Source organism: Centrocercus urophasianus, unplaced genomic scaffold (genome assembly GCF_019232065.1).
Source record: "Centrocercus urophasianus isolate 14NV4802_14NV808 unplaced genomic scaffold, USGS_Curo_1.0 seq_33, whole genome shotgun sequence".
Lineage (NCBI taxonomy): Eukaryota > Metazoa > Chordata > Aves > Galliformes > Phasianidae > Centrocercus > Centrocercus urophasianus.
Genome location: NW_024884900.1, coordinates 2,896,777 through 2,923,855, shown reverse-complemented (window position 1 = coordinate 2,923,855; position 27,079 = coordinate 2,896,777). Strand labels below are relative to the sequence as shown.

At 51.4% G+C, this 27,079-nt stretch overlaps 1 protein-coding gene across 5 annotated transcripts; it reads left to right on the top strand.

The window, feature by feature from the left end:
- On the top strand, positions 1–26,641 carry RPH3AL (rabphilin 3A like (without C2 domains)). 5 transcript variants are annotated; one of them, XM_042830038.1, is made up of 9 exons: positions 1–34; positions 3,951–4,034; positions 4,830–4,973; positions 5,897–6,026; positions 9,007–9,093; positions 15,069–15,243; positions 19,763–19,870; positions 20,034–20,165; positions 25,112–26,641. In XM_042830038.1, exons 2-9 carry the CDS (start codon positions 3,958–3,960, stop codon positions 25,144–25,146), a joined length of 888 nt encoding a protein of 295 aa, XP_042685972.1. In that variant the 5' UTR covers positions 1–34; positions 3,951–3,957; the 3' UTR covers positions 25,147–26,641. The 5 variants fall into 5 exon arrangements, with proteins under 5 accessions (XP_042685972.1, XP_042685973.1, XP_042685975.1 ...); XM_042830039.1 differs by lacking the exon at positions 1–34 and adding an exon at positions 75–124; XM_042830041.1 differs by lacking the exon at positions 1–34 and adding an exon at positions 220–256.
- The last annotated feature ends 438 nt before the right edge of the window (positions 26,642–27,079 follow it).

Here is a 27,079-nt window from a genome sequence, read left to right as displayed (position 1 = left end):
ACGGGGGCGCGCGGAGCGGAGTGGTGCGGTGCAGGTGCGTTGTGTTTGTGCCGCTGCCCCGCGGGGACGGACAGACAGACGGAAAGACGGACGGAGGCTCCAGGAGGGGACGGAGCCGCGCGTGGTGGGGCTGAGCCCTGCGCTGGGAGCGGGACTTCGGGCGGAGCCTCGCGGGGAATGGGCGGGGTGCCGGAGCCCGTGCTACTGCTGGGAGGAGGCTCCGAGGGCGGGAGGGTGTCCCGTAAACCGCTGCCAAGTGCGCCTGCAACGCGGCCGGGTGACGTTCACGGGGCTGAGAGGGAGCGGCGGAGGGCTGGGGAACGGGCGAGAGGTGCGGGGCCGAAGGCAGCGCTCCCCGTGAGGCTGATGGGCTTCGGGGGTGGCCGCGTGCGGGCCCCGTCCCGCTGCTGCTCCTTTGCGTGCCGCGCTGTGCCCGTCCCGGGGCGTTGGGTCTGCGCACATCCCCAGCTCTGGGTCAAAGTCCGCGGTTCCCTCTCGTTCGGAAGGGAGTCGCGTTCAGCGGGGCGGTGCGACCTCGGTGATGCTCAGGCGGCATTTCACCAGCGGCAGAGCCCGTGGCCGCCTCAGCCAGCGGCTGGCAGGGCAGTTCCTGGTTCTTGCAAGATCACCGCGGGGGTTGGCACACGGTTCCTTGGCTCTGCCTTTCCCGTCTGCGTCCAATTCTTTCTAAGAAACTCGAGGCTGGAGCTGCGGGTTCTGCCCAGGCCTCCTGAGCTGGGTAGTGCATCAGCATAAAGAAATTAGTTTCTCTAATTGGCCGTTTAGATGCTAATTTGCTTCTCGGAGCCCTGTGCCAGTTCAGGCTGCTCCAGAACGTGAGTCAAAGAGCTGAGCAGCATGAATTATGCACCAAGCAAAGCACCTGCAGAGCTCAGGCTGGATGGGTACGGATGGACCCACGTTGCAGACCCACCTGGCTGCCCTCCCCTGCACTGTGGGTTGCAGGGTGAGTGGATCTGCTTGGGCAGAGCCTGCTCCTTTGTGGCTCACCACGTATCAAGCAGCCATGTTAATGGGTGCCTCTCATTAATACAGGCTCGTTGGTGCCGTGTGCCGGTTTTCCTGTACAGCTGATTTTATCTTCCCCCTCCCAGGACTGGCACGGACCTGCAGGGCATTTTGCTTTGTAATGTCTTTAATAAGCGCCGTCTTAATGCAGTTGGGCTTCTGCCATTGCTGCCGTGCCTGGGGAGCAGCTGTGGGGCATGGGAACCTTCTGTTTTATTCCCCACGTGCTCTGTTTGGAGACGTCCCAGGGCCGTGGGGATGTGGCACTGAGGGATGTGATCAGTGGGCACGGTGGGGGTTGGACTCGAGGGTCTCAGGGGTCTTTTCCAGCCTTAATGATTCCACTGTTCTGTGTTGTATGAGCAGCAAAGCCCTGATTGAGGCTGGTGCTTGTTTGGGCACAGTCACACCACTCGTTGCCTTCAAACAGCCTCATGTCCTGCAAAGGAGCCTTCCTGCACCCATGGAGCCCGGTGCCCTTATCTCCCTCATTTCTCCTCTGTCATAGCAACTGGAACGACTGCTTGCTCAGTTGCTAAGGTTATGGGGATAATGGGGTCTGGTGCCGGAGCAGAGAGTAATTACAGCACGTCTTTGTGGCAGTGGCTGGAAGGGATGTGGGGCTGGGATGGCTCTGATGTGTGTGGTGGTCCTGGGGGAAGCCGTGAGCTTGGAGCAGGAGAGGTAATTACAGCAGCTGGGGAGCAGGAGCTCAGCTCTGTGCCACTGCTTCGTTTTTGTTTCATTTTAAAGTATTTAAAAGAAAAAATAATTGCCTAATTAATTTCCTATAAAAACAAATTAAAACAGATTGTGAGCTGCTTAGCTGAAATAACCAGGCCGTGAAAACTAGCTGGGGAGCTCTTGATGGGTCTGTGGAGGGCATTGTGGTGTTTGCAGGGCTGTGAGGAATTCATGCTTTGTGGGCACCCGCAGGCAGCTCAATGTCAGCAAAACCTTTCGGCTTTAGCTGTGATGTAGTCACCATTTGAGGAGGAGGATGTGAACCTGGAGCATCCCTAAGGGCTGCCCAGCAGGAAGGGACTTCCAGTTCCACACTGCAGGGTTGTCACCAGCACAGCCCTGCTTCTGCTTCCCCTCTCCTCCCTGTTGGAGCTGCAGAGTGGTGTGGTTCCACATTCCCCCTCCCCTCATGCTGTTGGCTCACTGCTGAGCACAGCCAGGTGCACACAGCTTTAATGAGGATTTGTTCCGCCTGATTTCTTCCATCATAGGGAAAGGAGCAAACAGGTGGAGGGCTGTTCAGCAGGTCACAGGATGATGGCAAGGAAAGAATGCAAACCGTGGAGACGACTCCTCAGCCTGGTGTGGTTCTGCTATCAGTGTTTCTGATTAGGCTGATTGTGCTGCACTCCATGTCCTGGACAGAGATAAGAGGGAGGATGCTCTGTGCTGTCCCCATTCTGGTGTCAGCAGTCCTGTGGCTGTGTGTGTTCCTTTCTTTCCAACCCTGTTGCTGTTCCTGTTCCCCCCCAGCAGAGCCTGCAGTCCCATAGTGTTCTCATTTCCTCCACTGAGGCACTTGCATCCAACTGGGCATCTCACAGAGGCAAAGTGCAGAGCCAGCAACATTTTGACTTTGCCTTCAGCCCCGTTGGAGCAGGTAAAGCTCTGCAGAACAGGGCAGGATGCATTCGGCTGTTTCTCACCCTGTGTGCACAGCAACGTGCCTGTCCTGGGGTTGACTTCTAGACAGGCACCCCCAGGTGCTGGGCACTGTGGTGCATGGGCTGTGCATTACTCCATGTGTGCCTGAATGGGAGGGCAGGCCGGGCTGGAGCAGCTCCGAGCTCCTGAAGGAGCTGCAGGTGTCCCTGCGCTTCGCAGTTGAACCAGACAGCCTTAAGGGTCCCTTCCTACAGTTCTGTGATCTTGAGCTGACCCTTCAGGATGGGCTGCACCACGTGCTGTGCAGCCCAGGTCAGCGCTCTGTGCTGGGGCTGATTGCAGCACAGGGTTGGATCAATCTGCACGAGCTGCTGCTGCTATAAAAGGGCCAAGGCTGTGTGTGCTGCAGGGCTCTGTGCCTGGCACGGAAGCTCAGTGTCAGCAGCAGGCGTGGGTGCAGGCGCAGAGCCACAGCGCCGGGTGAGTGTGCTGTGAATCGAGGCTGGAACATGTGTTTTCTTGGGAATTACGGCGCGGTTGGCAGGTGGTGGGACTCGCTGCTGTTGGATCTGATGTGTTGTTTGCCAAACAGCATTAAGCGCGTTATCTCTGCTCAGCAGGTATGGTTTCAAAGCTGGCATGTGTCTGTTCTGGGGAAGGTAAGTATTAATACCTGGAAATGTATGCATTAGGGAGCTGATCCAGCGGGAGGAAGGCTCGGTGCATCGCAGTGTGTGCTGAAATCTGCCGGCTGCCCTTCTGGGTGCCGGTGTGAGCACAGGAGGAGCGCTGCTGGGAGAGGTGCTGCCTCCAGCACATGCAAACAAGCTGCTATTGTGGGCTGTTTTATAAATATCTGGCTCTGACAGTGGCAGCTTTAATGAACGGAGCGACTTGCCACTGTTTGTGCTGATCATCGCGTGGGCTTTTGCTTGTTACCCCCATTAAGGGGTGAAAACCCAACAAGCGCCGCGTCCTCCTGTCCTTCAGAGCCACCGCAGTGCTGGGGCTCCGGAGGTGACGGGGCAGAGATCGTAGCAAACAACACTTTTCTCTGGCTTTGAAATGAAAAATGGCAGCGGATCTGACAGCCCGTGGCCTTTTGCAGAGCGCTATAAAATCTCAGCTCCCAGCTTTGTCTGGGTGCAGCGTTAGGAGCTATTTATTGGCGCGTATTTCATGGAGATGATGGCATGCTTTTATTGCTGTCTGCGGGCGTGTGACGCCAGCGGGTCGCCTCCAGGACATCGCTTTGGGACGGCTGTGCCTCACGGTGCTTTGTCTCCTTCCAGGTGTGCCATGGCTGACACGATTTTTGGCAGTGGGACCGGCCCCTGGGTGTGCCCCAATGACCGGCAGCTGGCTCTGCGTGCCAAGTGAGTCCCAGCTGGCTGAAGGGAAGAGCAGCACCTCTGCAGCTGTATACATACACCCTCTGTATAGCTGGTAGCAGCCCCCAGTGCTCCTTTTAGGATCTTGTCACTCGGTCTTATTTTCCCCTGAAGTTAAATGGCTGCGTAACCTAAAGATGAAGGGATGGAGATGAGTCAAGTGCCAGAATTGCATTTCTTACTCAGATGCTTTGCTTCTCTGGCGCTGCTACTGCTCCTGGCTGAGCACTGGGGTCAGCTGCTGGAAAATTATGGGTCATTCCATGGCTGTCTGAGTGCTTCTGCCTCCACCTGAGTGCCTCATTACAACAGCCGGGCCTGATAGTGCCCTGCGTTCTGCCAGCAGCCCTGACTTCAGCCAGTGACCTCTAAACTCCTACTAAACGGTAATTAATTGAGCTGTGAAAGCTCCGAGTGAGCCAAGGAGAAATGTCAGCTTTGTACATAGGCATGGAGGGAAGTTCCTAAAGGCTTCAGGTGCTGGAAGGAAGACAGTGCAGGTAGTCCTTGTGCGCTGCAGTCTGCTGAGGGCTTCTGTGGTGCCTGGCATCAGTGCCCATTGCTGCAAAGACAGGTTGGGTATTAGGAAAATTTTTTGTCTGAAGGAGCAGTGCTGCAGTGGCACAGCTGCCCAGGGAAGGGGGAAGTCACCATCCCGGAGAATGTTCAACAACCATGGAGATGCGGCACTGGGGGATGTGGTTGGTGGGCATGACTTGGTATGGCAGGGCTTGGGTTTTGCTTTCACAGCTCAGTTTCTCTGTCTGTCCCTCCCCACAGGCTCCAGACAGGCTGGTCAGTGCACACGTTCCAGACAGAGAAGCAGAGGAAGATGCAGGCTCTGAGCCCGCAGGAGCTTGAGGTCATTCTGGAAGTCATCCGCAAGGCAGAGAAGCTGGACGTTGTGGAGCAGCAGCGCATTGGGTACTTTTGCTTGTTCCTTCCCTATGGGAACAGTACAGGCAGAGGTGCAGCTCTCCCAGAGTCTGAGCTCAGCCTCCAGCCCTTACAGCATCCCTTCAGCTCATTTTCCCCCTGCCATGTCGCTTGTTTGGAGGCAACAAACGCTGGGAAGGTTGGAAGATGGTTTCTCATGTCTTACTGGAGCTTTGGGGCTTGCTGTGGTTGCAGCCACTGAATGCAGCCTGTGATAAGGCAGCTGCTGAGGCAGTGGCTGTGGAATGGGCTCAGGGAAATGCAGAGCTGTGCAGCTGCATCACTGCTGGTGGACAGCATGGCTCCATCCCTGGCAGCACACTCGGGTTTTCCCTTGCCTTGTGGGATTTTGCCTGGAGCAGTGAATGGGTTTGTGTTCTACTTGGCTGAGTTCTCTGGAAGGGTTTGTTAGCTTGAACTATTTCATTTACTGGCACCTTTTCCCTTTTTGCTGCTGCAGATTTCTATTTGCTCTCAGTCCTGCTGGAGATCTGGCCTCAGCTGGGTCTGCAGTCAGCCCAAAACAGGGAGACTAAAAGCCAGCTCATGGAATCCCAGAATCATTCAGACTGGGAAAGACCAGATGCCCAAATCCAACCCCACCATGCCCCCTGACCACCTCCGTCAGTGCCACATCCCCACGGTTCCTGAACACCTCCAGGGATGGGCTCTCCCCCACCCCCCTGAGCAGCTGTACCACTGCAGCACCACTCTTCCAAAAGCAAAATACTTCCTAATAACAAGCCTGAGGAAATGCTTGAGTACAGAGGCTGAAGCGAAAGCACATTCAGTCCCAGCAAAAGGCCCGAAATCCCACAAGGAGGCTGAGTGGGGCAACACACCCGCAGGTTCTTGGCATGCCTTCTTCCTGTAGATCTGGAATCACCTCTACTTGGCTTTGTTCTCCACAGGCGCCTGGTGGAGCGGCTGGAGAACATGAGGAAGAACGCGATGGGCAACGGCCTGTCGCAGTGCTTGCTGTGCAGTGAGCTGCTGGGGCTGCTGGGGAGCACATCAGTTTTCTGCCAGGATTGCAAAAAGGTGGGTTTGCTCACCAGGGGATCCTGCCTGGAGCCAGCAGGGCTCTGTGAAAGTGGCGAGATGGATCGCTCTGTGGGGTCTTCTTAGTCCTGCATAACTGGGTCGGTGCTGTCAGGCTGTTTTCTCTGCTTACCTCATTGCTCACGATCCTGGAGTGCCTGGCCTGTGAAAGGTGGGGATGTGGCACACAGGGACGTGGTTAGTGGGCATGGTGGGGATCTGAGAAGTCTTTTTCAACCTTCGTGATTCTATGATTGATGTTCTAAACTGGTGTGAAGTTCCTGACCCTGACACACAAATTGCCCTGTGTGTTGGTGGTGGGGTGTGTTGGTGGGAAGGCTGTACAGATGCTGGAGCATCAGCATGCTGTGTTCCCCACACCCTGTGCTGCTGCCTGGGATCCCAGGCAGGCAGGGGTTAAGCCTCACTGCTGTGGAGATGATGATCTCCAAGGCAACCACCTGATCCTCCCTCTGCTGGGAGGCTGCTTCTCCAGCACTTGAAGGCCATCTTTGCCAGGGGAGATGTCTCTGTAAGTGGCTTTGCCTCAGTGTGGTGAGGGTCCCCGTGGGTGGATGGAAGGGTCCCTGGGGAACTGTAGCTAGGGGGACTCTCACTTATGCCACTCACCCCATCACTGAGACGTCCTGTGGATGCTCTGAGTGTATCTTGTTCCTGTGCCATGCACTAGCATGTGCTGGGAGCTCCACGTTGGGCAGCTGTGATGGAGAAGCTCCTGCGAGGTGCCAGCATCACTCCATCCGTGCTGCTGTGAGCACTGCTGCCTTTGCTGGACTGAGTCTGCTGGCTTCTGCTCTCAGAAGTGGCTGAGGCTGAGGTTATGCACAGGGTCACACTTAAGTCAGTGGCAAACGCCCAGTTCTGAACCCCTGGGTCCTCAGCTGGGAGGAAAGCAGATCTTATAGGAAGGGCTGGGAAGGGAAGCAGCAGGAAGGTACAGAGGTGCAAAGGGTCTGGCATAAAGGGGAGCTTCAGGACAGCTCTTGGAGAGGAGCGTGGGCTCTGTGCAGACGTGCCTGGGGAGAATAAAGGGCTGCTGGGCAGACAGGAGGCGGCTGGCTGCTTCCTGCTTTTCAAGCATGCAGAATAACAGGATGTGCCGTATTCCTGCCTCCTTCCCCTGGCTGTTCTGCTCTCACCTGAAGCCAGCTAGGTCATGTTGCTGCAGCACTTGCTAGCCTCTGCCCTGCGAGCCCCATGCACTGATGCATGGAGGCAAAAGCTGCGGGGTGCCCTGGGCTCGTCCCCTTTCTGTTTTGGTGTCAGCCCACAGCAGTCCACCCTTCAGCAGAGCACGCGGAGTGGGCTGGTACTTAAAGCTCATCCCCAGCCCAGCAGTATCCATCACTGATGCAGTTTTAGCATTATAAGCTATGGATTTTATAAGTTGGTATTTTTCTTGCTAGCTTTGCTCTCTTACCATCTCACTGGAAAGTCATTGCAGCCCATTTAGCCCAATGACAGGGACTGCTGTAATGATACATCTGAGATGCAGCAGAGGACTTATCTTCCACGAATCCCTTCTGCTGAATAGGGGCTCTATAGCTCTTGTTGCCTCATGGATTTTCTAAGTGCCACTTCCTGCTTCTGCATTTATAGGTCAAAATGAAGAATGATTTTAATATTGTTTTTTTATTACCTTGGGAATAAATGCATTATGGCAAGAAAAAGATGTCTGCTAACACAGATGTGTTAACATTAGCAGTAGTTAGAGCATAATGTGCAGTTTACCATGCAGAGGGTATCAGGACCACATATAAAAGAAGTAGGAGAAGAAAGTGCTTTATCTTGTGTTTAATTAGGAATAAGGCTGTATTTACTGCCCTTGGTTTTTATGTCTTCTGAGGCTGTGGGTGACACTCAGTTTTCCAGCTAGGCTGCGAGGAAGGGAGGAGGAGAGCCCTCTTTTCGTGCTGGAGGTTTCAATGTTTATGGCTGGGAATAAAAGCACTTGGAAGCTCCCGCTAGAGGGAGCGTTTGAATGTCCTATGCGTGCAGGGATCGGGATCTGTGAGGGTGTATTTATGGCTGAGGTGCTCCCCCAGATTTTGTTTTGAAAAGGGGAGAATTTGGGGTAGTTGTGAAGGTGATCGTTGCAGTACCACTTGCTGCCTGCGCTTGTTGGCTTGGGCAGCACCACGTTGAATATCTATGCACCAAAGCACTTAGGCTGCTCTTTATTCCTCTGCCCTTCCTAAAGCACCGCAGGCATTGACTATCTAAGCCAGGCTTTGCTTTCCAGGCTGTGAGCAGCTTTTGCTCTGCGAGGATCAAAGAATTCATCCCATTTCTCTCCCCAATGCAAGCCAAGCCTGATACACATCCGCTTCATTAGATGATATGAGGTGATTGGGGCTGAAAATGGCTCATAATGCTGGTGGAGATGTGAAAGTTCCCTCGTGCAGCAATAAGCTGCCATGTGCTGCTATCAAGCATTCTGCTCAGGCAACGTGTGTCCGTGCCCGCTGCCTCGGCAGCCACAAATCAATACTGCCAAGCTGCTGAAAGCAAGGGGAAGCCGGGGGGTTTCAGGCTGTGTGTAGGGAAGGGAGGAGAGGATTTATGGTTTTGCACAAACTTGTGCTCGTTTTGTGCTTGGTTGCAGCTGCTTTCCTCACCACGGCGATTGGGTTTTAGGATTTGGAGGAATAAAAAAGAAAAGGCCCTGGGAATGTCTGTAGGTTGTGAGGATTGATTTGTGCTGTCCGACTCTCTTCTCACCCGCAGCCAAAGGCTGTGCTGTAGGTTTGCCTTTGTCAAGGACCCCTATAGATCTGAAGCATCTTTTTGGATGCGTTTATCCAGGATAAATAAGAGAACTGTGCCATTTTATTTACTTTATGGAACGTATTAGAGCAGGTCTGGTGGGGGAGGTGCTTCTCAGCCTTCCTCTGCTGAGGGCTGTATGGATGTGGGATGTTGCTTACACCACCTTTTTTTTTTCCCCTCCTTCTTTCAGAAAGTTTGCACCAAATGTGGCATCGAAACCTTTGGAGCCCAGAAACGTCCCCTTTGGCTGTGCAAGATCTGCAGTGAACAAAGAGAGGTAAAATGCAGCATTGTGCTGAGAGAGCGTGGGCTGCACTGGGATGGAGGCTTGGATGGGGTCTTTGGGCTCAGGCCATGCACAGGGTGGTGACAGTTTCTGATGGGATGTGGGGAATAAATGCACTGTCCCCTGCCCTGTGTGTTGCTTTGTGGTGTTTCCCTACTGTGGTTATAAAGAGGCTGTTGCCTTCTGCTGCCAGGCTGTTTTCCTTCTGGCTCCATGCAAATAAACCTGGCTAACGTTGGTTCTTTAATACATCTGCAATATTTGTCCCTCTAAAAATAACTCAATTGCAGCTTTCAGCTCAGTTTCCCACCCCCCAAACCCGCCTGTAAAATCCTATTGCCACCCTGTGAGATGTCTAATGCAGGTCTCTGCATTTCTGTATCCTTCATCCTTGTCTTTACACAGCCATAAGTAATGGCCTGCTTCATCCTCCTCTGCCAGCCAGCCCCAGGGCTCGCTGCTCTGCGGTGGAGCTGCTGAATTTGGTGATGACAGAAGGATTTACCCCTCGTGGTCCTCCAGCATCCACCCAGCGCAGCTATTCCTGAAACCCGTCCGTCAGTTTCTGAAGTGCAGTGAGATCATTTCTGCAGGTGTTTGAGGCAGAGAATGTCTCTGTAGGAGTTGTGGGAGTGTAGCAGAGCTCAGGTTTTAAACAGGAGGAGATGATCTGTGTGGGAGCACCCAGAAAGCTGCTGTGCAGGTAGGATGAGGGCTGTGCCCACCTTTGGTTGCTGGGTGGCAGCGTGGCTGGGGCAAACAGAGGGCATCCTGCTCCCTGGGTGCTGCTAATTGCTTAATGAACTGACTCATCCAGATGTTGTTTAATCCAGATGGCCATTCTGAAGTGTGGCAGGTCAGGGCAGTGTTGTGCTGGGAGATGGGTATGGAACTGAAAATTACTTCATTTCTTCTTTTCGTATTTTTTTCCTCACTCCCCAGTGTATAATTGCTTTTTTTTTCCTTCTTCTTCTTTTGTTCCACTTTTCTTATAAAAATAATGAGCAGCCACAGACAGAGAAGAACATTATCCAGTGCTATGTGCGGCCGTGTCAGGGTATGGTAACCCTCAGAGATACGGCCAGAGCACTTCTGTAATGAAAATGGATGGAACTTTCCCCCTGAGACAGCCTCAAACATACCCACATCTTACCTCACAGCCCTCAGCTTCGTCTGTCTTTTTCTGATTGCTTTAAAGGTCAGGTCAGGTCTGTCTCCTTCCCTCTTTGCAGTGGCCTGGCTGTTCCATGAAGCCATTTTGGGTGTCATGACAGGACAGAGTCCATGCAGAATATCTGTTGTGTTCACCACAGTTCCCTTGTCTCTGTCTGTTGCTGTGATCTGGATCTGCCTTGTGTTGCCATCTGCTCTGGACCAAACCCATTTGGCTACACTTGTCGCTGAAGTTTATATTTGCCATCAACGAGTGCAGATGGACACCTGCTTTTTTTGGGATCACGGAGTCTTGTTTCTGTCTGGCCTTTGAATCTGTTTTGTGGTCAGGGGATATTGGCCCAGTTTTGTGTCCTGGGATCCAGACAGGAGGCCACAAAAACACCTGGGGTCGTGTGATGCATTAGCAAGCCACTGTCACCTTTCTGAGGTATGTGATCCCACCACTTGGACTGCAGCTGTCCCTTTAACCCCTGCCATGCACCGAGGGAGCAGGTTGTGGCCCTTCCTCCTTCCCTCCCTCTGCATTGCATTGCCTTTCTTGGCTTTGCACCTTGCATTGCCTTTCTGGAGACCAAACGTGGGGAGCTGATCCCCTGGAACAAGTCAGAATGTGAAGGCAGGGTGGTGCTGCTGGATGTTCACATATATTAGCTAACAGCCAAAGCGTGCAGCTCTCATCCCTCCATCTTGTTGTTATTTATCCCTGTAGGCTTGGCTGAAGCTAGTGAAAATGTAGTGACATGGTAATTTTCTTCGCTCCTTCGTTGTGCGGACAAAATCTGTGCTGGTTTCAGTTGTGATTAAACCATCAGTGTGTGACCTGGGTCAAACAAAGACCAATGTAACAGGCAGTTGTTTACATCGGTTTTTCAGTGGGAGTCAAGTGCTCGATGCCCACAGATCCCGTTGGGAATCTCAGCCTCAGCTGCTCCAAAGTGTTCTTTGCTGTTTTGTTTCCTTGGAAAGCTCCACTGGGAAGGCTGTGCTGCATAGCAGTGAGAGCTAAGTTGCTCTGACAGTTTGATTTCTGGAGAGTGGAGGTGATGAATGGATTCTGCCTGCTGCCTGCATCCCAGTCATCCAGAAGCAAAACGTTGCACTGGGTAGCACTGGAGCTGCCCGGTGTGATGTGTGCTTGCACAGGGAAAGCACTGCACTGTCACCATGCTGGGACCTGGCAGAGCCTGCTGGCAAAGGGAACATCCCCAGGGGCAGCAGACACTTCTAAATAAGACAGAGCCACAGCTAAGCCAGGAGCAGCCTATTGGAGAGAAGAGACCGCTTGTCCCAGTGCCTGCAGAAACATCCATTGAAAAAACACTTTTGTTCTTCCAGGGCATTTTCCTTTGCAACATCCTCCGAGTGTGGCAGAGCTATCACTGCCATGGATTGTCTTTTATTGCTCAAGAAGCAAACTCCATCCATTTTAGGTTTGCTTTCAAAGGGGCAGGACCTTCCTCCTTCCCTACGTGCTGCATCGCCTTTCTTGGCTTTGCACCTTTCTCTGCCTAGCTGGAGACTGAATGCGGAGGGTCAGGCATGCATTGTTTGCTGCATGTTTTGGCTGATAGCAGCAGGCTGTGCACAGCACCTCGCTGAACCACCGCTTCATGTACGGGCTTTTTTCATATCCATAATTAGCGATGCTATCATCGTAATTAAAACCCTCTTGGAAGCATTCGTACACATTTACATTTGAATTGACACATCCAAAATTGTAGTGATAATGAAAACAGTTTAAGTAGGGTGGGGGGAGATGGCTTTTTTTAAACCCCATCAAATATGAAGGAACGTGTCAGCTCTCGGGACCTGCTAAAGTTTTAATTTGCCCCTCTGCTTCATTTTCCCTTTAATTTCTTCTCTTTTGCTAAATGACATTTTCATGGCTGGCTGCATCTCTGGGTTTATCAAAATAAACCGTGCAGAGGAAAGGAAGATTACTGTGCTGGAACAAGCGGCCATCTCCTCCCCTTTTGCCCCCAGGGTTTCCCTTTTCCCTTGTACACTTTGAACATCATAAAGCAACATAGCCCAGGGTTATTCCTGCCTGGTATGGCCAAACAAACCTCCCGATGGAGAGGAGTGTTTATTTTGGGTGGCTCTGGGTGGAATGGATGTGCACCTGTTCGCAATTCAGAGGACTCATCAGTAGCCTGCCGTGTTATTTTGGGGGGCGGCAGCAAGTGGGTCGACTCGAAACAGTGTCCTTAGAACAGAGCCACAGGGGAAAAAACCAGAGTGTGATTGAGAGAGGAATGATAAATGGCTGGAGGACGGCAGGCACTGCTGCTGGAGGAGCGCTGGGGTCGGAGGTGAAACGCGTTCTGCTATTCCAGAAACAAAGCCCCAAACGATTTCACCGCCTTTTAATTTTCTTCATCCTCAAGTGCCGAATGTGGGAGTTGACAACAGATTGCTGTAAATAATGTAATTGGAAAGCTCTGTGTTATGGAAAGGCAGATGAATGCAAATAGCGAGGCTGAGGAGCGTGCTCTCTTTCTCCCTGCCAGCGGTTTGCTGCGTTTTGGAGCTGTGGCAGCGGGGTGGGTGGGATGTGCTGCGTGAGGGCAATGGCAACCGTGTCCTCCTGGGTTGCAGGTGTGCTTTGTTCTGCTGAGAGAGCCCACAGGAACTCACAGCAGTGGCTTCCCTCTTGCATGGGGACTGCAGAGCTGGGGGTGTTGTCTGTGGGCACGGCGAGGTTGGGTTGGTGGTTGGACTGGGTGATTGTAGAGGTCTTTTCCAGCCTTAACGATTCTGTTGGTCTATGGCAACCTGAAGGCTGGGCCTGGTTGGGGGCTTGTTCAGTACCCGTGTTTTCAGAGGAAGGGGAAAGCAGAGTTCTGCAGAGCCTTGAGCGGAGTGTCAGCTGGACCTGGTGATTTTCCATTTGCAGGCTGTGCTGAGAGTGCTGGATAAAGTGTGCATCTGCTGCTGACTGCCAGCATGCAGCCTCATCCTGTGGCTGTGCGGGTGGATTGGTGCAGCTGTGATGGGGTGTTGTTGAGGTCACAAAATGTGTTGAGCTCTCCAGTCTTGTCATGGCTGTTGAATTGTTCAAAGTAATGCAGAGAGGATCTCTGGCTCAAGCAATTCCTCTTCCCCACGCTTTGCTTTTGGGTGGATGAGTCGTTGGGGGAGGCAGAAGGACAGCAGCCTGAAGGCAGTCAATACTTAGCATGGATTTCTGTTGTGCTTGGCTGGGAAGCAGCAGGATTGCTCCTGAACCACTGCAGGGAAGATCCTCTGTGCTCCAGGCTTCTGCGTCCTGGGTTGGGATGGCACTGATGCACATCTTTGTTCTGTCAAGGGCTTGTGAGAGCAAAACTCTTCTCCTTGCAAAGAGCAAACCTGCTAATAAACAGGACTCCAAAGCACTGTTATAGATGTATTAATTTAAAATCAAATAGGAGCTTTGCTGTTGGGCCACTCTGGCAATCAATGAAACGAGCATCACGAGCAGTCAGTGGCATCGATTCGTTGTGATGGATGCAGGCTGAACCCAACCTGCGTGCCCAAGTGCAGAACAGCACTGGAACCGTGTTGTTGTTGTGGGGGGGTTGTGCTGGAAACCTGCAGGGAGCAATGTGCTGAGTTATTGCAGGGGAGAGCATCTCCCTAAAGCTGCAGCTATTTTAGAACTGAGCTCAAAACAACTTCAGTACTGCTGTAATGAGAGCGAAGTATTGGAAGTGAATCTGTATGCTCAGAATCGATGTGGTATTACTGGATGAGAGCTGGGTGTTTTGTATCACTGAACTCTTTCTCTAGCTGGGCTCGCTTTGTGGGGGTAATGGGAGAACCTGGAGGTGACCAACCTTTCCTTACTGCAGTCCTCGCTGCGTCTGATTGGTTTTATGTTCTGCTGAAATTGTAGTTCGCCTGGAGATAATAGGTCTCTCCAGTGCTTCAAATTAAATTACAGATGTTGCAAGGTCTGTTCGAATAACAACTGTCAAGAAAGGCTGCTTCCTCCCCAGCATTGCCCTGCAGGGTCCACGCATCCTCCTGCAGCACCGCGCTGCTCGGAGTGCGCGTCACTTTCACCTGGGTTTCACGACCCCGACCATTCCAGCTCTCTGTGTTGATGGCTCTGCAGGAGGAACCAGGCAATCTGCTGAGTGATCTCCTCCCATCAGTGAGATGGTGATGGCAGTGCTCTGCTTTCTGTGCCTGTGCTGAAAGAGCTGTTGGTGAGCGCCAGGTGTTGTCGCTGCCCTCTGCTTTGATTAAGCCCTGTGGTTAAAATGCAAGCTGCAAACTTATTGCTGTAATTAGGGATATCTGCGTTTGTACCTGCTGCCATCGTGGTGATGCTACATATAAAATGCTTTGAGAACTTGAAGTAGAAACCTTTATGATCTCCTCTGCTCTGAACAGAAGTACAAGGCTTCTAACCCCTTGCATGAAATAGTAATATTAACTTCTTTTTGCCCTGGCTGCCTCATTAGCTTATTATTAGACTGCTGGAAGGCACAAAAGAATTACGTTTTTGGAGACCATTTCTCCTTGTCTGAGCTGCCATCTTCTCCCCTTCCTCTTGGCTGTCAGCAGGCTTTGTATTAAATAGACTTAATAAGAGCATTTTCATCATGAGCCACATTAAAACTCAGTTGAAGAGTAGAGGGCGTTCTTACAAGAAATATTACAGCTCAGCTCTCTCAGCTCACTTTCTGCTGCAGGATCAGACTATTTGAGTGTTCTTGTTCTGGGGGGTTTCAGGCACACTCATTAGTGCAGCACTTGTTCATCATGGCTTCAGGTGTTGGTTGTGTCTCTGTCTCCAACAGGTCTGGAAGAGGTCCGGCGCGTGGTTTTACAAAGGGCTGCCCAAGTACATCGCACCTCTGAAGAGCAGCAGCAGAACTGGTGAGGTGCCCTCGCAGCCCTGGCAGAGCGAGGCTGCTGTGCTGGAGGCAGGGAGTGTGGCGACGGGTCGCTCCTTCACCTGGGCCAGGGGCAAAGGTTGGTCGTGCGCTCCTTGAGATCAGCCAAGAGCGGAGGCTTTGGGGAGGGGGCTGAGCTTTGCAGCCGAGTTGTTCTTTACGTGAGCTTTGTTGATTAACTTAGCCCTGCGCAGGGCTGGGGCCGCAGCACTGACAAGCCTGAAGATTTATCAGCTCCAGCACTCCCATCCTTGTTCTTTGAGGTAGACCTTGATTGAAGTAGACCGATGTATCACATGTGGCATCTTGGATCGCTGCCCTATCGGATCCCATTCACAGCACTGCCTTGTAGGGCCTTTCCCCCCCCTCGCTTCCATCTGTCCGCCCTGTCATTGCTCATACACCCACTCCAGTGCTGTGCCTGGAGTCAGCTGGGGGGAAGCAGCACGGCATTGAGGAGCTGAGCATTCAGGGTCATTAGCACAGCGGTGGATGGATGCTGCCGAATTAAAGCTGCTGCCAGTCTGCTTTGATTTCTCTTCGTTTCTTGCTGGTGTGCATTAACAGATCTGGCTGGCCTGTCTCCCCTTCTGTCTTTTGCTATTAGGCCCCTTCAATTGGAGAAGACCTCTCTGGTGTACTGGCAGCATACACTCTTCCACATCAAGCTAAATCTTATCAGTGTTGCAGGGGGAAATAACCTTTTAATAGACAGGGCTCCAGAGGATCAGGTTTACAAGGCTTTTCTGTAGGCTCCAGCTAGGAAAGCACTCCCAACCCGATTGTAACTTTTGTAATTAAAGGCAAATTAGATCAACAATAGATGGTTGTGCTTCCCTCCAGGAGACACTTGGAAGGGGCTGTCTTAGCAAATGAACTGATTGATGAGGCATTCTCTGTGCACATGATGAAGAAAACACCACGGGTCTAAGATCTTGAGCCCAGACTTGTCCTGAGTTGTAGCTGAGCCTTGTTTTGGGGGAATGTCTTCCCGCACATGTTGGCAGGTGCAGATGGGGACGACACAGCTGCCTTTGGTAAGGTTTGGTGTGAGTGTTGAGATGTCTTTCTTGCTGTGCTCCAAGTTTTGACTGGCTGCTGTTTTATGGGTGGGATAATACCGATTTATGGGTTTATTTTATGGTGTTTTCTTCCCTTGTTGCCCTTCTCTACTAGGCTTCCTGTCCTCTGGATGGCTTCCAGTGGATGTTGGTGGCTGTAATTCATCCCTGGGATATGCAAGCTGGGAGGTTGTACATATTACCTCTTCTTTGCAGCTGCCAGCACTGGGACTTCTGCTCTTTGGCTGTGATGAGCAGGGCAAGCTTTCTTCTCCATGTGGATGTGATGTAGCAGTGTAACCAGCAATAGGAGGAGAAGTAATGGCCTCATGTTGCACCAGGGAGGGTCAGGTTGGATATTAGGAGAAAGATTGGTGCTGCAATGGCACAGCTGCCCAGGGAGGTGTTGAGATCCCCATCTCTGGAGGTGTTCAGGAACCGTGGGGATGTGGCACTGAGGTCAATGTACACAGTGGGGTGGTTGGTGTTGGACCTGGGGATCTGAGGGGTCTTTTCCAATCTTAATGGTTATATGATGTCCATGGGCAAGCCCAGGAGAGGCGAGCAGTGATGTCCCTCCACATGCAGCCTTTCAGCGGGGGCAGGATGACACCTAAGTGCCTCTTTTTGGGGAAGGAAGCACTGAGGGATTCAGGAAGTCCCCACTGTGCCTGCTGCACAGGACTGAGGAACTGCAAGAATGTGCCTAATGGGAGCAGAGCCAGCCCACCAGGAAGAAGTTTTATTTTTATACATCCATTATTTCTCTCACACTCGCTAACGCAGGGATTTGCCATTGCCTTGAGTTTTTCTGTAATAAACAAGCAGTTGCCATGGGAACCCTGCTATTAGTTAAGGCACAAATGTATTGTCGTGGGGAGAATAGCAGTAATATTTCTGGTGCTGGGGAGCAGCTCTGCTCCATGTGGTGGAATGTGGGTGGGATTCTGCACCGGGTCAGCGGGACGGGAAGCAGCCAGCAGCAGGGCTCCGAGCTCTGAGTTCTGCAGGAGGATGGGAAGCAACTGCATGGAAATAGGAAAATAAGGAAGCATGATCCCTAAGCCGTTGCACTGCTTGGCACGAGGACTGCGTGCAGCCACGCTCATGCCAGATGCATGCATTTAACACAAGAGCTGAACCCCAGCTTAGTGCTCCCTTCACTGGGTGCTGCCTTCCCAGCCCAGCTGTCCCCATTGCTCCCTGTGCTGCTGGAGGCTGAGCTGTGCGATGGACGGAGTTGTTCCACGAGTGACCCGGCCCTGTGGGGATATTGCTTTTGCTGCAAGCTGTATTTTGGCTTTTTTAGGATTTTTTATTATTATTATTATTTTTATGAGCTTTTTTTCCCATCAGCTGGAGATGGAGAGGAATAAATCTGTTATGTTTTCTATAAGTACAGCCTCCCAACGACTCTTATTGATATATCAGCAGCTGCTGCAAGAGCAGATTTACGACTTCTGGGATCTGGAAGTGTCAGTAGAAGGTCTGGGAGCTTTGGGAGAAAAATTACCTTAAAGGGAAGCACCAGTGCAGTGGGTAAAACACATTTCTATTGGCAGCAAGGGAAATGAGAGCAGGCAGGGCTGCCCCTGTGATGCAGGTTCCTCCTTGTCATTAATATCTTTCTCCTCTTGTGCTGGATGGCTCTGAACTGCTGAGTGGCAGAAGGGTAGGCAGCTAAAGTCACCTCCATTGATTCATTGGGGCCTTCTCTAAATAAATCCTGACTTCCAGCATTTTTTAAAAGATTCATGGAGGAAGGAGCTGTTGGGAAGCGATGGAGGCAAAAAATAAAGAAGAGGATTGGAGTCGAGATCTATCTGGATGTTCTACCTGTGTGACTTACTGTAGGGAGCCTGCTTTAGCAGGGGGTTGGGGTGGGTGATCTCCAGAGGTCTCTTCCAACCCCTACAGTTCTGTGACTCTGTGAATGCCAAGAGAATTGTGCAGTAGGACAATGGAATGGTTCTGGCAGCTGAGGTTTGGGTTTTGTAGCAGCAAGATAGGTACGCACTCATTGTCTGTGCCAGGGCTCTGCTAGTGTTGCTCTGGTGTGAAGTGTTTGGGGGCAGGAGGCCGTGCTGTGGGGTTGGCAGTAGGGCACCAGCAGCCTGTCCCCAGCACACAGCACCCCATGCACAGGGAGCTGCACACCAGCACAGCATCCATCACAGTTTGCAATAACGCTGGCAGCCGGCATTAATATCCTCAGAGATGGTAACTCTGGAAAAGCACTGTTTTAAGTATTAATACGTGTTGTTTTTTTTTCTCTTTTATAAAATATTTTGTGTAGTACAGATTGCTGACTGAACGCAGGAGCGGAGGTGCTTTGCAGCAGTGTTGGACAGCTTGTGCAAGGGGAAGAATAGCAGCCCTCATGCCCTGGGCTGTGGTAAAGGGTTTGCAGCTCAGCAGGCTGCATGCAGTGAGTTTAATGCTGATGAAGAGAGGTGAACTGACACCTCTACCTTTGCACCCACAGCCCTGCAGCAGTGTGAATTCAGGCTGTGCCAGTAACACAATGCAGGGGCAAAGTGGGTACCTCTATCCTCAGCCTCAGCACTTCTGTTCCGAGATCAGGCTGTTAGTAAAGTCCAGGAGCTGCTGGGAAACACCTTTCTCATTTTGCACTGAGCAGCTGGCAGCCCAGTTATCTGTAAGGAGGAGAGGTGCTCACATAACAGCGTGGAGAAGTGGAAGCAAGCTGCTGGTCTCGGGGTTGTATCTGGTTAAATGAAGCTGTCAGCCTTTGTAGAAACTATGGAGGGCGGGAAGCAGCAGGAATAGGGCTGGGATTCATGGAAACAGAGAGACCTTGGAATGGGAGGAGAGTCTCCTTGAGGAAGAGGAGATGCCATTGCGTGGGGGGCATATGAGTAATGTAGCTCTGGGCAGTGTGCAGAGAGGGATGGGCTGATAAGGTTGGGTTCTTCACGTCATCACTGTGGGGTTTTCTTGTTTGACGTGCTTTGTATTTACCTGGTGCCTTATAGATCTTGGAGCCTCTGCAGTGGTTCTGCAGCTTGGAGGAGCCCAGGGCTGGATCTGTAGCCTGAATTACCAACTGTCAATCCTCTTGCTGTGGAGCCAGGACCCTGCCTTCTACCCAGCCCAGCCTTCAGCATAGAATCATAGAGTTATTAAAGTTGGAACAGACCACTGAGACCAGGCTGCAAACTGCAGCAGGAAGCGACTCTCTGATGTCAGTGGGAGCAATGTGTGCTGCCTGTGATCCTGGGTGGGACCAGGAGGGGAGCACTGGCAGTGTGTGCACCTGCTGCAGGTGCTGGCACTGCTAGGGTTTGTGCTGCTGAGCTGTAAATCATCTGGAAAAAATGTGCCTGGCGTTTGAGAGGAAGCACAAACAGCTGGGGAAGAACTGCAGGTAGTGCTGCTTTTAGCGAGGGAGATGTGATCAGCGAGTCAGCGTTTGTTCGTGTTTTATTTGGATCCATCTGGCACCCTCTTGGTAAGTGTTATGAACATTGTGAATAACTGTCTCTCTCCTCTCCTCCCCCTTCATCTTTCTCACAGTGGTTTCTAGCGACAGCGACTCGGAGCTCAGCTCTTCCAGCCAGGAGGACAGGCCCTCATCTGCAGGGTCAAAAGACTCTCCAGGAGGAAAGCAGCAGGCAGGACAGGGTGAGGAGCTAATGTTCTATGTGGCTTTTGCCACTGGCTGCATGGGGCTGGCCCATTATCACTCAGATAGCAGCAATGGGTTGTACTGCTGGTGGGTCCCTTAAGATCCGGCCCCATCTGCTTCTTTCCCTGCTAAACACCCTCTCTCCATTGTGTCCCACAGTGCTTTCCAGGGAGCCTGGCCGTCCCATGAAGGTGTCTGGGAGCCACAGCAGTGCAGGCAGCGGGCAGGGAGAGAGCTGCCATAGTGACCAGGCAGCAGATGGGCACGACAGCAGCGGCGGCAGAGGCCCAGGTAAGCAGAGCATCCCCTGTGGGGCTTGTCCCTGACTGGGGGCTGCTGTCCCTCTAAGCTGAGCCCTCTGCAAGGTGCACCTCTGTAGCCTGGCATCACCTCTCCGTGCTGTGCTGGTGGCAGGCACTGTCACGGCGTTACAGCTCACTCCTTCCCTCCTCTTGTTGTGCAGAACCTATTCTACAACATGAGTAATGGCCCAGGGTTGGAGCTTCTTGCAGCCAGCCCAGGGAGCACTAGGAGCCTCGAGCTGTTCCCTGCAAGGAGCTCACATCTGCACAGAGCTGAGTGCTACTGGAGCAGAGCACAAATCCAGCAGCTTTATGAGACTGAAGGAAATTCTTCCTAATGTTACATAGCTCTTAAAGCTGAGCATGGCTACTTGTAGAGCTCTGCAGTGAAGGGGGGAAAAAAAAATAAGACACCTTTCCCCCTCGCCAACCTTGGAACAATTAAGTGACTGTGAGAGCAGAGCTGCCATCACATTTGATCTGGAGCAGCTGAAAGAGATGCAAATGTGCTCTCTGCAGTTCCTGTTAATGTATTCCATAAACCCCTTAAGTTATCATTTAGCACTGCTCCCTCCAGTGCTTCTGCACCCTGTGAGCTGCCACTGCTTTGTTCTCGAGCCCTTCTTGTGCTGCACGTGTTGGGGTGTAAATTGGATTAGAGAGTGCAGGTTTATCCTTCAGTGCAACGTGGAGCTGTGGTTCCCCTCCCCACGCTGCCTGCGAGGAATAGCCTTTAACTGAAGGCAAATTTCAGAGATTTGCAGTTCTCTTTAATTTTGGGGTTTTTTTTGTTGTTGTTTTTCTTGCAAAGCAATTCAGCTGAGTGGTGCTTCTGCTCCATCCATCCTCTGGATTACAGTGCTGCCCCAGACTGCTGATTTATTTTTAAGCCCTTGCTGGCTTTAGGTTCCCATGGAGTGGTGGTCGGTGGACTGTGCTGTGCAACAGAGGGCTCTATGTGGATGTACTGCTTCGTGGTGCTGTGTGGCTGTGCTGTGATGCAGGTGATGGCTGTTCTGGATGCTGTCTGTACAAGGTACAGCACTTTGGAGCTTTCCTGCTACTTAAGCTGGCTGCTGTCTGGCCATGACAGTGCAAACACTGTCTCATAGGCACAAAATGCCTTTTTTTTCCTCAGGAAAAAAAGCCCTTTTATGCAAAGCTTGGCAGGAGGAGTCAGTGCTTTCCAGTGGGATCTCTCATTGCTGGCAGGAGGGAGCTAAAATGCCATGCAGCATGGATGTACATTAAAAAAACCTGGAAATTGTGATGATCACATGAGTCCAGTTAAAACAGTCCCTGAGGTGCAAAGGGCACCCTGCTGAGGAAAAGGTTAAACCAGCCAGAATATTGGTGGAGACCTTCATTATGGCTGGGGCTGTTTATGTCCCAGCTGCTGTAAAGAGGCTGCTCAGCTCAGGGTCTGCAGGTGGAGGTGCATCACACCTCGTGCCATGTGGCACCACAAGGATGTTAAAGGCAGATCTTGCTGTTGCTTTTTGGCTCTGAAACTTTGTAGTGCTATCTGGGGAGCAGCTTTTGCTTTGTATTAGCACCTCAGGTGTTGCTCTGGCAGTGCTTTTCTTCTTCCTTCTCATTCTCACCTCTGCTCTCATTCTGCTTTCAAGCACAATGTGGCAGAACCATTCAGCACCCTTAAATCCAAGGCTTGTGGGGAGCGATGCTGCAAGCACAGTCTTGAGCTCTTCAGGCCCAAAGGCCGAGACAGCAGTGTGCTCACACAGCCAACACGGCCAAGGGAAGACAAGGAGCTGTTAGGAAGAGTTCTGCAGGTTTCCAGCATGGTGCTCCAGCTCCGGCTGGGGTTTGGTGAGGCAGGTAATGAAGTCTGGGCTTTGTCATGGAGTGACTCATTGTCAGCGCTGCGCCGGGATTTAGGCAGCCTCAGCCCTTGAGTCAAACTTGGAGAAGAGAGCAGTGAGTTGAGGAGCTGCCAAGGGCTGGTTTTTGTTTTACTGCTTGTTTTCAGAAGCGTTGTTTTCTGGGTCCTGTTGTCTCTTCTCATGGTGAAGGTCCAATTCCTGCAGGTGAAGACCTCCGGAGGTGCCCTCCAACCTTAAGCGCTGTGCCTGCTCTGAGGCTCTTCTTCCTCTTTCTGTGGCTCCTGTCTTCCTTTCCATCGAGCACCATGGGTGGATGGATATAGGGGAGGTCGTACACTGGTTTTGCAGCAGACTGTTATCATGAAGAGAAGGAAAATTGCAGATAAGAAATGCCTTTTCCCCTTCCGTGTCCCTGCCTGGGTGGGGAGAGATTCCTTTTTCTTCAGCTGCACAGCTGAGGGGAGAAGAGCAAAAGCCTCCCTGTTCTTAATTACGACATTTTTATTAACGAAAGGGAAAATTAAACTGCATTAAACAAAGAAACCAGCCATATATTTTGATGGATTTCATTAGCCCACGGAGAGCTTTTAATGGAGATTACAGCTTTGGGTTGGGGCTTGGCTGCTGCAGGGAGCTGATTAAGAGCACAGGGCATTGGCTGCAGTTCTTTGGTGGGTCCCCACTGCAGGGCACTTTCAGAGGGGTGGGTGAATCCCATGGGTGGTCACTGGGGCACTGAGATGGTCTGTGGGCAGGGTAAGATGAGGGAGTTTGGGCTGCAGGGCTGGAGAAAGGTGTTATTTGCACTTCCCCTCGATGTGGCAAAGCAGCCACAAGACGAGCTTTTTAGTAGCACGCATCTGAGTGCAAATCATAGTCTCTCCATCTCTGCTCGTGTGCCAACATGTTGTTTAAATCATTAATACTTAAAGAGAGGTGCAGCAGCTGGCGGTTAAACAGAGCCAGAGCTGAGCACCAATGGCAGAACCGGATGGGCTCAGAGAAACGAGGCAGCCAGGGTGCAGAGCCCTTCTCTCCATGCACCAAAGCTGCAGCTCGGGGTGCCATCCCCCTGCGTGGAGCTGGGAGCACAGCCCAGAGCTGGGCAGGGAGCACTGCTTCCAGCGCTTGTCCGTTGGGGGGAGATCTATGCTCCATCTTTGGGAATCGATTAGGCTTAGGAAGGAGGTGGTGTCACTCCCCCTGTGTCTCAGTGCCTCCTTGGTTGGGGTTGGCATCGATTCTGGCTCATAAATATGCAAGCTGCTAACGCAGGAGATGGGCAGAGCTGCTCTACGTTATTGTGACAGGGAATTCTCAGGCCGTGTTTGAAGTTTGAAGCATTACCATCTTCTTTGCCTTTCCTTCTGTCTCTTGGATGTCTGGTTTGCTCCCTCAGGGATGATGATGAAGTGACATTTCACTTCTTTGAGTCTACTTCATTCCGTGCAAGGGAAAAAAAAAATCACAAAATTGTCCTCGCATTAATTAGGCTCTGAATGAGAGAGTAATTTCTGTAATGACTTTCTTGGTGGCAGTCTTTGGGGAGGTAGCTTTTGTTTTCCTGTGCTTGGCAAGAAAGTTGCTGCTATCTTTTCTCCCTTTAATTGCTCTCCCACCCCATTTATGCCCCCTTGTTGTGGGCTTGAGCCTTCCTGCTGCTGAGGATGAGCTGCCCCTCTTCCACAAGTGGAAAAAACGGAATTGTGCCTTCATGGCTGAGAAGCTCTGAGCTGTCTCTGCCTTCCCCTATCAGTGCTGCAGAGCACCAAATGATCCCGCTGTATTTATAAATAAAACATGTCTTCCAGGAGTGACAGAGCTGGGAAGTGATTCAGGGTTTCTGCTTTAGGTACAATGCGCTGCTAAATAGGAACCTCAGAAGAAGCCAATGCCCCCTCCCACGTTTTAAGGAATTAAAATGTTTTCATTTTCCAGCGGTAGAACCAAAACATTTCCATTGCTTGGAGCCTCGCCTTGAAGTCGGGTTCTCAAGCCTTTCTTCGCTTAAAAAAAATAAATTACTTTCACCATTTCTGTAATTCTTCACAGAGTTTTAAATTGAAGGCTTTTTCCTTGAAAATAGAGGAATGACAAAGACTCATTCTCTTGTCTCTTTCACTCAATATATCTGGAAAGAAGTCTGCAGCTGGAGATGAAGCTCCTGTTTTTGTGCTTCTCGCAGACAGTCCTGGTTGTCTCTCCTGGAACCAGCATAATTTGTGTCCTGTTCAACCCAGAAAAGGGTCCTTTGGGCCCCATGTAGAAAAGGGAACGGCCTCAAGTTGTGCCATGGGAGGTTCAGATTGAATGTTAGCAACAACTTCTCCAAAGAGCAGTGGTGCATTGGCACAGCTGCCTTGGGAGGTGGTGAGGTCCCATCCCTGGAGCTGTCAAGAACCATGGGGCTGTGACACTGAGGGCTGTGCTCAGTGGGCAAGGTGGGGTTGGACTTGGGGATCTGAGAAGTCTTTCCCAACCTGAATGATCCTGTTATGCATGAGCCTTGCTGTCCTGTGCCCACCACCCTGCTCTGGCCCAGCTGGGGCAGGGCTGGCTCAGCAGGTGCTGTTTGGAAACCTCTAGGGCTGAGGTTTGAATTTCTGCCTGCCCTGAGTGATGTACCAGAACACCAGCTCCATCAGCACTGCGTTTTCTTTCTCCTCCTTTCCCAATTTGCCTGTCTTTTCTTTCTTTAATAAAGTTTAATGGGCCCTGACTGCTGACAGCGTGCAGAGTAATGATGCACAGACGTTCTCTTCATTATTATTTTTAGGAAGCTCTTAAAATGGCACCAAGGAACTAAAAGCAATCTCAGATAACTTTTATCAAATCTCTCCCCTCCTTTTCACACAAAGAAGGGCAACGAAGCAGGTGAAGGGGCTGGAACACGAGTGTGGGTGAGCTGTGATGCAGTGGCACAGCTGCCTGGGGAGATGGGGGTGTCCCCATCCTGGAGAACCATGGGGATGTGGCACTGAGAAGTGTGGTTGTTGTGCATGGTGGACTGGGGCTGGATATGGGAATCCCAGAGGTCTCTTCCAATCTGAATGATTCTACGTTCAAACTTTCACTTGTCTTTATTTTGAAGGTAAACGGCGCACCCACAGCAGAACCCGCTGTTGACAGAGGTGAAGATGGAGCTGAGCTGCCTGAACCCAACTCTTGCCCTCTCCTGTAGGCCTCACTATGGACATTGCCTGGTGCCAATGGAAACTTCCATGAGGCCAGCCCTGCTTCTGGTTTGGCATGGTGAAGTTTGCAGTGAGCCCACTGGTCATCATGCCCTGCACTGTGGGCAATGCAGCAGGACCAGGAGCAGTGCAAGCACTGCAGCTCTGGGTGGGAGAACACCCCCCCCTCCCAAACACCCACAGCTGGCTGCCCAAATCAGCTAAAAGCTTTCCAATTACTTTATCTCATTAAGCTCTGCAGATTCTCCTCCCACGTGCACACCTTGTAATCTCCTGCGCAAACAGGGGCCTGCGTTGTGCCTTTTTCCTGGAAGTCTCCAGCATCTGGCTGTAGTGATGGTGTCACAGTGAGTCAGGCTGAGAGCTCTGCCCCAGTCCTGCTGCTTCCCTGGGACAGACAGTTTCCCTCTGAGTCCTGGCTGATGAGAAAAATCAAATTACTTGACATTTCTAGAGCAATTAGATCTTTAAGGGCTTGAACAAAAGCTCACTCTCTACAAGTAGGAGTCTGTGCATTTTTATGAAATGCTTTCAATCTGACCTGTGTCTTGCTGAAGATACGAAGGATTCCAAAAAGTTCCCTCTTCAGTCATGGATTTAAAAACAATTCATGCCTGTTAATGTCAACCTGTTCCCTTGGTTATTACTCTCTTGTTCAGTGTTCCTTTGCTGCTGGGCTCTTCGTGTGCATGTAGTGTATGCTCTTACAAAAGGCTGCAGTATGAAGATAAATGAGATCGGGTGCTGGAATACTCTAACAGGAGATTGGAAATCAATCCTTGACTTTCTTTCTAAGTGAATATGGTCCAGCAGAGCACTCTTCCCCTACTGCTTTTCCAGCTCATGTTGCTGGGAAAGTCCTTCCAACTGTTCCTTCGTTATGCTTCTGCTCTTTGGTAAATGAAGGCAAAGCCTTTGGGTGACACAGACTGCAGGAAGAGAAATGCCTGGACATGAGTTTCACAGCATTGGTGTTGAAGAGAGCAAGGGATGAGCTTGTTGTCCACTGAGGGATGCTCCAAGTGAAGTGGTTGTTAACCCTGGTCACCAAACCCATTCTGCCATCCATAGGAAGACTGCGTCTGAGTTAAGGGAAGGATCCAGCCCAGGAGAACATGACCTGGCCTCATCCCACTGTAACTGAACACACTCAGACTGTGCATATTGTTCATGTTTTCAAGTTCTCCTTTCACTTTGTTGCAATTCTCTTCGTTGTATTCTGTAGCTCTGGTTGGAATATTATCCTAAAGCTGCACCAGTTGATGTCTTTTCACTTGGCTCAAAGAGGGCAAGAAGGGCTCAGTGCATGGTGCTCAGTCTACGCTGGCTGTGTTGCTTTTATTGTTTTGTTGTTCTCCTCATCCCCCTCCCTTACAACTTTTATGTAGTGTTTTACTACTGGAAACAATAAAATTTTGGCTCTGGAACAACTGTTTACCATTCTTGAGACAGGAAAGCACTTTTCCCATTCCCAGGTTGCAGATGCTCTCCAAATCCTTCAGCTGGCTCCAGCGGGGAAAGAGAACAGCCCAGCCACGGAACAGTGGTTCACACAGCAGGAGTGTAATTGAATTCTGCATTGAAACTTGTCCTTTGTTGTATTGCCCCTCTTTGGTGCCTTGGCACAGGTCTGCTCCTCAGCCCCTCTGAGAGAAAGGCTTGCCATATCATCACTGAGCATAAACCAGCTCTGGATGTCATCCTTGGCCTCCCAAAGCTTGTCACCCCGCAGCTCAAGGTAGCGTTCTCTGCATTGCACAGCCCCTGCTCAATCTTCCCTTCCACCCTGCGTTCAGCTTCAAGGTTTCACACGGCTTTTCCATCTGTTTGGCTTTTCCTGTTCTAAAAACACCTCGATGGTTGCT